At 46.1% G+C, this 13,042-nt stretch overlaps 1 protein-coding gene across 2 annotated transcripts in view; it reads right to left on the minus strand.

Annotated features, from left to right (window-relative positions):
- RHBDL3 (rhomboid like 3) overlaps positions 1 to 3,607 on the minus strand; it is a 219,647-nt gene extending 216,040 nt beyond the window's left edge. Inside the window, exon 1 of one of the 2 annotated variants that reach the window (XM_033961284.1) lies at positions 2,554 to 3,607. In XM_033961284.1, the coding sequence (XP_033817175.1) occupies positions 2,554 to 2,673 (120 nt within the window). In that variant the 5' untranslated portion in view covers positions 2,674 to 3,607. The remainder of the gene's footprint in view (positions 1 to 2,553) is intronic. The other variant, XM_033961285.1, reaches the window with a different exon arrangement.
- Positions 3,608 to 13,042: the final 9,435 nt, after the last annotated feature.

A 13,042-nucleotide genomic window follows, 5' to 3' on the forward strand; every position in this document is an offset into this window, starting at 1 on the left:
TAGTAGCTAAAGACAGGTTGTTCACCCTCTCCAAGGTAGGGAGACGAGAGGGCACTCTCTAAAGTTGAAAGGGGATAGATTCTGTACAAACGTAAGGAAGTTCTTCTTCACCCAGAGAGTGGTGGAAAACTGGAAGGCTCTTCTGGAGGCTGTCATAGGGGAAAACACCCTCCAGGGATTCAAGACAAAGTAAGACAAGTTCCTGCTAGACCAGAACGTACGCAGGTAAGGCTAGACTCAGTTAGGGCTCAGGTCCTGGACCTAGGGGCCTCAGCGGAAGCGGACTACTAGACACGATGGAACACTGGTCTGACCCGACAGCGGCAATTCTTATGTTCTTATGCAATTAAATCCCCACTCCTCAATCACAAATCAAGGAGTTTGTCCAATATTAGGGCTGCTCAGCACCCACAGAGATGACACCTGTGGTTTCTGCCTCCTGAATTTAAGGGCTTTGCTGGCAGACTAGGATTTCTAACTATTCCTATAGGTGTGTCACTTAGGGAAAGAGCAAAGGTTAAGTTAGGGCTTCACCACTAGGACCAGGCGCCCAGCATCTAAGCCTGGAAAAGAGGAACCGGAATGCCCAGGCACATTTACTCTTAATGAAACAGAAGGACTCCTCTCCCAGTTTTTTCACACTACTCAAAGCCCTTTCAATTCATTTTGAAGATGTTTTAAACACCCATAAATAAAGGATCTTGGGTCTCGATGGTATAAAAAAAAAAGAACCGCACCGGAGAGAGAGGAAAATCGAAAGCCCCAGCACAATTCAACTGCAGAATTTCTGCAAGAACCGCACTTAGCCCGAAAGAGATCAGTCTTTCTCCACTGAATAGCTCTCCGTATCCTCTCTGACAATCAGCAGACCCCCCCCCCCCCCCGATAGGATCGAGGGGGCTTTGGTTCTTTGCATCTTTCTGCAAAAGACCAGGCGAAAAGAGCCGGGATTTTGCTGGTAAGCAGAGCTCGCAAGCCAATCGCGGGAGTTAGTTATTCAAAGTCACCCTGAGTCCCCCAAAAGACACTTTCAATCTTACACACTACATAGAAGCTTACGGGGATGACACATTTAAAGGGAAACATACAAAATTTTCCCCCAAAATATTAATACAAATTCTCGATGCATTTCCAGCGACAATACCGTATACAATGCAAGAAGCAAGACATCTACCATATAATATCATGTTTGATCCTAAGGAATAAATGAAGAAAATGCAACTTCAAGGTGTATATTCACATGCAAACACACCCATAAAACGATTCAGTCCACTTCAATATATCAGGGGATGAGGTCTTTTCATCCCGATATATTGAATTGGTCTGAATCATTTTACGGGTGATCCTAAGGAATCCCAGATCAGAGGACCCGACAAAGTGTTTGATGGCCAAATCAGCCCATTCCAAAAACAAGCTGGGCAAATTAGACGGGCAAATCATCAACATTTTCCCTGCATGGCAAACAAACTGCACTTATAAATCTATCAATTTTTTTGTTGTTGTTGTTCAATATTTTTATAGTATTAAACAATAAGAAAAGTTATACAACAACTTTAACATAGATATGACAAGTTACCGATATATGAGCGTTTGGTAATATGATTAACATCTTAAACATTATAGACTGGCATAGACAAAAATAAACAGTAATAGCACAGGGGCATATTAACCAACAAGGACGACATCAATCTATCTTCAATATTCCAAGCTATACCATTATGAGTACTGTATTTACAATATGAGGGCATAACTGCCAAAAGGATTCATAGATTCCACAAATTGTATTTGAACAAACTTCTTTCTTTTTTTTTTGTTCAATATTTTTATTATATTATACAATAAGAAAAGTTATACAATGGTGGAATCTTGTATGCACTATTTTACACTATGAGGGCATAACTGCCAAAAGGATGCATAGATTCCACAAATTGTAATTGAACAAACTTCTTTCTTTTTTTTGTTCAATATTTTTATTATATTATACAATAAGAAAAGTTATACAATGGTGGAATTTTGTATGCACTATTTTACATTATGAGGACATAAGTGCCAAACGGATGCATAGATTTTGTGCTTATCTGGGATCCAATAATAAGTTCCTGTAATTGAACAAACTTCTCTCTTTTTTTGTTCAATATTTTTATTATATTATAGTATTATACAATAAGAAAAGTTATACAACGGTGGAATCTTGTATGCACTATTTTACACTATGAAGGCATAACTGCCAAAAGGATGCATAGATTCCACAAATTGTAATTGAACAAACTTCTTTCTTTTTTTTGTTCAATATTTTTATTATATTATAGTATTATACAATAAGAAAAGTTATACAATGGTGGGATCTTGTATGCACTATTTTACATTATGAGGGCATAAGTGCCAAACGGATGCATAGATTCCACAAAATTTGTGCTTATCTGGGATCCAATAATAAGTTCCTGTAATTCAGATCTGACTTCTCCTCTATCTCAATTATTCCCCTCTGATCAGACTCGCTCATAATGGGATAAATCTGTCGACGAATCAAGAGATCAACAAGTAAAGACTTACGTCCTCGGGGGCCATGGGCAGCACATCCACCGACTCCAGAACCTCGATCTCTTCTGCTTGGGCGCTAGCAGCCACTGCAGGGGAGGAACTGGCACGCCGCTCCGTCCTCCCGTCTCCCATTCTTGGAAGCCACCCCGGATCTTGGAAAGAAATCCCCAAACTTAACCGGCGCTTGGCAAACTTCCCCCGGCGCAGCCTCCCCCGAGCCGCATGCTGTCTAGTAGGCGCCGAAACTGCGCGCACATTCTGCTCTCTCGCCGCCCGGGTGTGGGGGGGAGGGGAGGGGAGCGCGATCGGAGCACCGGGCCGGCCCACCCCTCGGGTCGGATCTCAAGTCTGGAGGGTCCGAGGCGAGGACCCCCCTCTAGGTCAGCAAAGCGGGCACCTGGCGCTCCCGAAATTCGGCTCCAAGCCCAACTTCGGTTTGGTCCTGAGCAGCGGGGATCGGAGTTCAAATCCAGCCCCAGCAGTCTAGGGACTCGCAGGCTGAAGATTTGGGAGAGCAATTTCAGGCGCCTCTCTAGGGCTAAGGAGAGTTTCCTGCTGTCCACACCAAGGCCGCGGATCAGCTGTTCTTGCGAGCATTACGCGGGCAGATTTACGCGTGCAACTTTTGCCTGCGCGTCTGCCCTCGGGTCTCAAACAGACCCGCAAACACGTCGCAACTAACATCACAATCCCATGTGAGCGCACTAGTGAGTTTCTTCGCATCACACATGTGCACGACATAAACTTCCTCCTCCGAAAAGCCCCTCCCGAGCTCTTCAGATCCGGCACCGGGACCCTTAAAGCATCACCGGCGTCCGATGCTCGGAAAATGAAAGATCTGGGTTTAAAACAAAACCCGGAACGCCAGGAAGTCCGACTCAGGGCTAGAACCGGAGCAGCTGTTCTGCCTGCAGCGACTGCGACGCAATCCCGTCACCTCCAGACGGCATCCGGAGATCCGGCCGGAGCAGCGCAGCGGGGGGATCCGGAGGGCTGGGGATCCATTTTCCAGTCCGGAGTTGGCGGAACCGAGAACGGACCGTTTCTCAACCGGGTCGGGAGATCTGCTGGGGGCCGGTCCGGGGTGGGCAAGCCGAACCTAGCAGAAACCTCCCGTAGGGGCGTAGCCTCGGCTGAAGGGGGTGGGGGAATAACAGCAGGCTGGAGGCGGGGTTTCCTTTGGGCGTGCAATGACCTCTTCTCCAAATCTAACATCTCTCCCTTCCTTGAGTCATCGCTACTCCCCCCCCCCCCCACCAAAGTGTAACATTTCTCAATCCTTTCCTCCACTAGTCCAACATTTCTTTCTCCTGCACACTTCCTCTCTTCCAGATCTCATTCCCTCCCCCAAACCAACATCTCTCTCTGTCCCTCCATGAGTCCAAATTTTCTGCTCTCTCCCCCTTCCCCTGAGTGTGACATTTCTCCTTCCCTCCTTTCTGCCCTCCCCATTCAACGTCTTCCTCTCTCTCTCTTTGAATCCAACATGTTCCGCCTCTTGCACACTTTTTTTCCTCTCTCTCTCTTCTCACCCCTTCCCTGGTGTGACGTCCCTCCTTCCCGTCCTCCTGTCTTCTGCAAATTCTTCTTCATTGTTGTCCATTGGTTCCTCCTACCATGGTCCAGCATTTCTCTCTTCCCTCCATCCCATTGTACAGCATCCTCACTCCCTGCTATCCTGGACATTTTCCTTCTTTTTCTCCTCCCCACTCCTTCACATGTCTTCCTCTCTCCTCCACCCCCAAATGCATCATGTCTTCTTCTCTCTCACTGTCCACCATCTCTCTTCCTGTCATTCCCTCCCTTGCTGCAAAGGGAATGAGGAAGAGAACGAGAGAGGGAGGGATCCAGGATGCATCTCCCCCCCTTCTACTGCCACATCCAACATTTCTCCCTCTCTCTCTCACCCCCCCCCAGATCATGTGCAGCATCTTATGCCCCTGCCCACCAGCCCCATGCCCAACCTTTCTTCTTCTATCACCCCTCTCTAGCACCATGCCACATCTCTCCCTCCATTCCCTCCACCACTATGTCCAACATTTCTCCCACTCATCATCTTTCTCTTCTGTATGCATCTCTATCTCACTCCTCTCCCTATGCCCAACAATTTTCCTCTTTCCCCATGTGCACCATCTCTCTTACACTTATGCTCAATTCTCCCTTTCTATTTCCTCCCTCCTGTGTCCCAAGTTCATGCTCCATTCCTTCCTTCTATCCCAAATTCGTGCTCCCTCCCTCCAGCTTTTGTCCCAAGTTCCCCTCCCTTCTTTCTTCCTTTGTACCACATTCATATCCCCTCTCTCCCTTACTTGTTCCAACACGCACGCTCGCTCCCTTCAGGGCAGTACAGTTAGGCCTCCTTCTTCCTGCCTTCAGTCGCACTTCTTCACAGGGCAGCGGCTCCTGCACGCTGCATGTGGCTGACCCTCTGACATCTGAGGGAAGGCTTCCAGGTCAGCTTCAGCAACAGCCACGTGGCTTCGTGAAGGGGGACGTGAGGCTGAAGGGCAGGAAGGAGGAGTCCTACTGAGTTAACACATGGGATCCCCAGCGGAGTTAGTGGTGATGACAGTGGCTCCACCTGGAGGAGGAATGGGGGGGGCAGGAGACCCACACAGTGCCACATACCCCCCACCAGCAGTTCATGTAGCCCTTGGGATACATGTTGAGAACTTTTGTTATAGGTAACATGATATTAATAATAACTTGAGTCTCTTTTCTAATTTAATTTATTTCAGACTTGATATCGCCCTTCAAAGATCTGAGTGGTGTACAATTATTTATTGCCACAATTTTCCAGACTGCACGATCCTGGGCACGAGTTGGTTTACAATCCAATATTAATAACAGTAAAATAAAGGTTCTAGGACTCGATAAGGACAGGGCACGGGGGATTTAGGGTGGGGGGAGTGATGCGGTCTCTTCGGGGCTCATCAGAGTCCAGGGCCTCGGAGTGTCTTACTGCTCACCTTCCCCTGCACGCTTTCCGTAGGGTGAGGGGGGGGGGGAAGTTTGGTTGCAGTTCCTTTTGTTTTGTCTTTGAATGTTACATTATTAGATCTGATGCCTCTTTGTTTGTACTGCGACCCTTTGGGGTGCCCAGCTCTTGTCTTGTTGTTGTACGCATCAATAAAAAAAATTTGTTTGAACCTAACAGTAAAATAAGACATAAAAACAATAATCATCTTGAAATAACCTCGTTAGGTTTCAAGTGAGTGTAAAATAATCCCATGAACTATGGGTGCCAAGTGGCCCCCTCGGCTGGGCTAAGTACATGATAATCTCTAGATCGGTTGCAAATGTTTGCCTAATGAACGTCTCGGTCTATGCAGCTTTCCATCTTCTGTCAGAAGTCAATTCTGTCCAATCACAAAGCTTTCTGAGATAATTATGATGTCCTCGGGGAATTCTGTCCGTTGCAGTTGGAAGTTTAAAGTAACTGTTATTAGTATTATTTAATTCAAATAAAATTCATGTCCACTAAATCCAATCCAACCATGTTTATATATATTCATCTAAATAAAACATAAAATCCAATTCTGTGTATGAGACATATTCTCTTATTCTATTCCACAACTCATAAGACAGCTAGTTCAATTCACTGATGTTTCTTGCTGTTCTAAAAACTCCTTCAGCTTTTCCAGCTCCTCAAATTGAAAACTTTAACCTTTGTATGTATCTCGCATGAACCCAGGGTAATAAAGGCCAGATCTTGCTCCCAGCTCCTGTAATTTTGTTCTCATTGCTAAAAATTGTCTATGTCTGTTTGCATTTTCCCGTGCAAAGTCCTGAACAAAAAGGTGTTGGCACTGTCATCTTGAACCTGGGACAATCCGCTACCAGTGCACAGACACGCAGCGAGACCCCTACAACTGCCCCATACCGGACATCCTGCAGTACATACTGAGCTTATCTCAGGGGGACCTAAAACCCACTTCCATCAAGGTCCACCTAAGTGCAATCACGGCATACCACGCTGGCCTAGACAGCAAACCAGTGTCGACGCATCCAGTAATCACAAAATTTCATGAAGGGACTGTCCAATCTGAACCCACCGGTCAGACCACCACCGCCTGGATGGGACCTCAACTTGGTGCCGCATCATCTCACCTCGACCCCTTCAAACCTTTGGGGGAGGCAGATCCCGTATTCCTGGCTGGGAAAACCCTGACCATCGTGTCTACCGACACACTCCCTCATGAGAACAGGGTGGTACCCAGAACCCACCCCCGATTCTTGCCGAAGGTGGCTTCAGCGTGCCTCCCGGCACTCTACATCTCCCCACAGGGAGGCACACTGCCACCTCAGCAACACCTCCTGGACTGTGTGCGGGCCCTGACTATGCAGCAGATTAGACAAGCCTCAATTATTCGTCTCCTACGACCAAACTTCCGGCCACCAAACGCAGGCGCTCGCGCTGGATATAAGAGTGCATCCCCTTCACCTATAGAAAAGTGCAGCATCAACCGCAGGTGGGAGCCAACGCCCACCAGCGCAGAACCATAGCCAACACAACGGCACATCTGCACCACACACCAATAGGGGACATCTGCGATGCAGCCACTTGGTCCTCCATGCACACCTTCACCAAGCACTACTGCCTCGACATAGCATTCCACGCTCCAAATGCATTCGGCCGAGCAGTCTTGGAAGTGGCTCTTCCCTCCCGGGAGGGACAGTAACCACTAGCACAGCCTTGACAAACACTGATCAAGTAGGGTGTTATAAATATCGACAAACACTGTTCAAGTAGGGTGTTATAGATATTGATTAAGTAGGTCTTCCAGCACTCCTTCCTAGACTGAATGTGGAATAGGCAAGTATGAATTCTCACATGCAAGTACGATTTGTCACTGTTGACCAGTTGGTTTCTCACTGTTCATTGATTGTCATTGACCAATTTCACTGTTCTGTGAGTTAAGTAGGTCTTCCAGCAATCCTGTCTAGTCTGAAGGTGGAATAGGCAAGTATGAATTCTCATATGCAAGTACGAATTGTCACTATTGACCAGTTATGAATTGTCACCGTTGACCAGTTGGTTTTCTCACTGTTCATTGATTGTCATTGACCAGTTTTCGCTGTTCTGTGAGTTAAGTAGGTCTTCCAGCACTCCTGTCTAGACTGAATGTGGAATAGGCAAGTATGAATTCTCACATGCAAGTACGAATGGTCATGTTGACCAGTTGGTTTCTCACTGTTCATTGATTGTCATTGACCAGTTCATTGTTCTGTGAGTATTATTGCTCAGTTAACACAGCACTTTATCTAAAACCTTGTTTCCACAACTTTACCTGCTTTGCCTGATTACCCTGCCCGGCTCGGCCTCCACAGCCAGGCGAGGGATGCACAAAGCGCTAAGGCGCAGGTCCAGTCGGTACATCCCTCGGCTAGGGAGTCACCCATATGTGGCTGACTCATCCTGCTTGTCCTAGGAGAAAGTGTAGTTACTTACCTGTAACGTAGGTTCTCCGTGGACAGCAGGATAGTCAGCCACACAACCCACCCGCCTCCCCAAACGGCCGACCCGGCCACAGCTAGGAACATCCTGGGGATTAGGGGGAAGCAGGGGGAAATGGGTAGGGCTCGGGCATGCCCAGTGGGGCCCGGGCACTGCACGTGCTCAGAGAAAAAAAAAAAATCTCTCTGAGCTATTGGAGAGCTTATCCGCAAATTGGGAGGTGGTGGCTGACTATCCTGCTGTCCACGGAGAACCTACGTTACAGGTAAGTAACTACACTTTTTGTCCTACACAACTACCTGCTTTCTTTTAAACAAACACCTCAATCCCGTGCCCAGCATTACAGGAAGTGGACTAACATGCTATCCACAAAGAACAGAAAGTTCGCTCTTGCCCTGTAATTGTGCGAGAGTTCTTGCTTTGCATAACTGAGGGTTTCAAAATTCTCCGACCGTGCTACCATCCCAAAATAAATATACAGCACTTGGAAGATGAACACCGAGGAAAGGGATTGGTCCAGGAGAGCGTTAAGAAATTTGGAGGCTAAAATCGAATGCTAAGCCATGCAGGATTTGACATTTGGATTGCAAAAACCCCAAGGGAGTGGTTACAGTATTGGAGGTGAAGTTCTTTTGTGCAAAAGAGTGGGATCGAGGGGTGATTGTGCCTGGTAACCAAACAGGTAGATAAAGCCAGAAGGTTGTTTGGGAGAATAGGGAAAGGAATGACCATCTGTAAAGAAGGGATAGTGTCCCTGTCACCGGTGAGAACATAAGAGTTGCCCATACTGGAACAGACTCGAGGCCCATCAAGTCCAGTATTCTGTTTCCAATAGTGGCCTACTTAGGTCTCAAGTACCTGGCAAGATCCCAAAGAATAAAACTGATTTTATACTGCTTATCCTAGGATTTTCCCCAATGGCTTACGGACTTTCTTTTAGGGAATTATCCAAACCTTTTACAAACCTTGCCAAGCTAACTGCTTTCACCACATTCTCTAGCAACGAATTCCAGAATTTAATTACATACTGAGTGAAGAAATATTTTCTCCAGAGCTAGAAGGATGCTGGGATGCACAGAGAGAGGAATCGCCAGAAGCAAAAGAGAAGCAATGATGCCCCTGAACAAGTCATTGGCAAGGCCCCACTTGGAATACTGCGTTCCGTTTTGGAGGCCATACCTTGCTATGGATATAAGACGACTTGAAGCGGTCCAGAGGAAGTCAACAAAAGTGATATTGGGATTGCGCCAAGAGACATATGAGAAGAGGCCTCGACTACCTGAATATGTATTTCCGGGAGGAAAGCGATAAGAGGAGATATGATGTAGACGTTTAAATACTTGGAGAATATTAATCTACAAACAAACCTAGTTAAGAGACGGAGAAGCAGTAAAACCAGAGGACATAATATGAGGTTGCGGGGTGGTAGACTTAGGAGTAATGTCAGGAAATACTTCTTCATGGAGAGGGTGGTAGACGCCCTGAATACCCTCCCTCTGGAGGTGGTGGAGGCAAAAACAGTGATGGAGTTAAAAAATACAGGGGATAAACACAAAGGATCCCTAAACAGAAAGAGGAGAGTTTCGACCCAAAACTCAGCAGATCAAAAACTATATCTTTATTTATGATGGGCAAGAGTGGTGCTTAACTGGAAGCCCAGCAGTGGGAAAGAAGATGATGCCGGACAGACTTCTACGGTCTGTCCCCCATATATGGCAAGACAAATTGGGCTGGAGGGAGCTGTTATGGCAACTCCAGCCATGGTACAAGTGTAGCCAATGCCGGACAGATTTCTAAAATCTCCATCCCATATGTGGCAAAAAGGATGAAGAGCAATTATAAGTATTTTTTTCAAATTATCTGAATACAGGTTGCACCTATCTCGGGGGGGGGGGGGGGGGGGGAGGGAGGACATCTTATACTGAAACTTAGCAAGTAAAATGAGTAATTATTGATTTGTTGCCTTGAGAATGAATGCGACTCTTGGGCCGACTGGATGGACCACACAGGTCTTTATCTGCTGTCATTTATTATATTGCTACTACTTAGTAGCTTCATTACGTATGTACACCCCCTCCCCCTCCCCCCGCTCCGCTGGATTCTTGTGAGCTGCCTTACTGGGTGGACTGGATGGTTCATCTGCCCCTTATAATCTCTAAGCCCACTGATCAAGTCCCGACCACTTAGCGACCCGATTCACTAACCTGTGTCCCAATCGTCCTCCGATCCGCGCATGCAAATGAGGGGGGAGTGGCATTCAAATGTAGGCAGGCAGCGATTCAGTACACAAATCTGGAACACCGACTGGGCTGGCCAAGCAATATAAGAAGCGACTGCTGGGGACCAGTCGCTCACTGCTTTCCGACTGCATCTCCTGCTCTCTGCCTGGGTTTTCCTGCCCCGACTCTGCTCTCGCCGTCCTGCTCTCTGCCCCGAATCCCTCCTGCCACCCTGCTCTCGGCCCGAAACCCTCCTGCTGCCCCAGCTCTCCTGCCTTTCCCTGCACTTCGAGCCCGTGGTTTTAACCCACGGGTTTAAAGCGGGTTAAAACCACAGGCTCGCGCATGCGTGGGGATCGCTATTTAGTGATCCCTGCAGTCGGTTGGGGGCATGATTCCGAGCGTCCCCATTTGCAGAGGACGTGTTGTGAATCAGTCCCCCGGACCCGAATTGGATGGTCCTTTTAGTGCAGGGGTGTCCAATGTCAGTCCTCGAGGGCCGCAATCCAGTCGGGTTTTCAGGATTTCCCCAATGAATATGCATGAGATCTATTAGCATACAATGAAAGCAGTGCATGCAAATAGACCTCATGTATATTCATTGGGGAAATCCTGAAAATCCAACTGGACTGCGGCCCTCGAGGACCGACATTGGACACCCCTGTTTTAGTGAATCCAGGCCTAAGTGTTTTGGAATCATTACAACGCAGGGTGGAGTGTTGGACAGGATCTTTCAGATGCTTCACCTCGGCTGTATCCAAACTAGCTTCTGGTGCGTCTTTCATACTGGCCACCATTATACTGTATATATTCTCGCTGTTTACTTTCTCAAAAGTCTTATTTTAAATCACCAGTAGACTACACCTCAATCCACCACTTTCCACCTACAGGAACAAGCTGTTCCATATTTAAGGCCTAATTGTTTATATATCAGAACAAATGGAAGAAAAGGCTTTTGTCATTAGCCCTGATGCAGCTGTGTGATCAGCTCAGGATTATTTATTTATGCCGCTTTCTATTCCATCCTTCCCAAAGAGCTCAGAAACGGGTTACAGGTTAACATACATAATATACAGTTATCAGATTACAATTTGTCATACTTATAGAACAAGTTTTTATCCTGACGACACAGACTAAGGCTCTAATATTGACATACAAGTTTCAAGTTCCTTTATGTTGACATACCGTCTATCAATACTTATAACACAAATGGAAGAAACCTATTAAGGTGAACATATAGTCAAACAACAAGTTTCTGTAACACAACTCAAGTGTTACATGACTATGGATAATGAGAGGAAAAGGTCTCAGAACTCCTGCGCCCGTCAACGAACGATCATTTGAATAGCTCCTGCAGGTAAGATTTTTCACTCATCGACCAAAAAACCTCTCACTTAACTTTATATCTTTTTTTTGTTCAATTTTTACATTTTTAAAATGTTTACAGCTCTTACGGCGCCATTTTTTTGGGAAGTCAGCGTAGAAGCTGTAAACATTTTCAAAGACCCCCCCCGAGGAAGCCATTATTTTCTGGCGAAACGGGACCCGTCGGGCTAAACTGTATTGCACTTTACAATGAAATTTTAAGATAAATGCATTTTCATATTTATTGCTAATGTTATTTAAAAAGTTTAAAAATTGAACAAAAAAAGATTGAAAGCGCAGATGTTCCGAGACCTACATAATAACTGCCACTGCTGGGTCAGACCAGTAGTCTACCGTGCCCAGCAGTCCACTCACGCGGCGGCCCCCAGGTCAAAGACCAGTGCTCTAAAATAAGTCCAGCCTCACCTCTCATTATCCATAGTCATGTAACACTTGAGTTATGTTTCAGAAACCTGTTGTTATACCGTCTATCAAAACAAGTGTCTAAACGGTGAAAAAAAGAAATAAAAGAGGTGAATTAAAAACAATATCTTATCAAATATTAAAAATACTAGATAAGTTAACATTGCCGTACATGGAACAAAAGGAAAACAGGGGAGGGGAAGTTTTTAAATACATCGAAGTAAAATTCATTAAAAAAAAGAAAAAATGGAGAATGGTGATACATTAGGGTGGGGATCGCTTCAAGAGAAGCGTTTTTGGCGTTTCAGGGCAGTTCAGTATGTTGTTTTCCAAAGGACTTCACGAGAATTAAGGGCTTTAGAATAGAGAATGACACGGTGACAAAATTCATCACCGTTCCCGTCCCTGCGGATAACCACGGGAAATAATCCCATGTCATTTTCTAGTATCTATTTCAACCTCAGTCCTTCTACACCAGCATTCTTCAAAGCAAAGCTTGAGGGTCAGTGGTTGTGGCCATTCATACTCTGATTCTTATGTGAGCCAAGGATAATGAAGCCATTGTGACATCACTGATGTGATTGGCTCTTAGGCACTGGTGGAATGAGGCATTATGACATCACAATATCTGCTCTGGATACCAGAGACTGTCATTCTGTAGTGTCTGTTTCAACCTCAGTCCTTGTACACCAGCATTCTTCAAAGCAAAGCTTGCGGGTCAGTGGTTGTGGCTATTCATACTCTGATTCTTAGGTGAGCTAAGGATAATGAAGCCATTGTGACATCACTGATGTGATTGGCTCTTAGGCACTGGTGGAATGAGGCATTATGACATCACAAGATCTGCTCTGGATACCAGAGACTGTCATTCTGTAGTGTCTGTTTCAACCTCGGTCCTTCTACACCAGCATTCTTCAAAGCAAAGCTTGCGGGTCAGTGGTTGTGGCCATTCATACTCTGATTCTTATGTGAACCAAGGATAATGAAGCCATTGTGACATCACTGATGTGATTGGCTCTTAGGCACTGGTGGAATG

This window comes from Geotrypetes seraphini, chromosome 10 (assembly GCF_902459505.1).
Source record: "Geotrypetes seraphini chromosome 10, aGeoSer1.1, whole genome shotgun sequence".
NCBI lineage: Eukaryota > Metazoa > Chordata > Amphibia > Gymnophiona > Dermophiidae > Geotrypetes > Geotrypetes seraphini.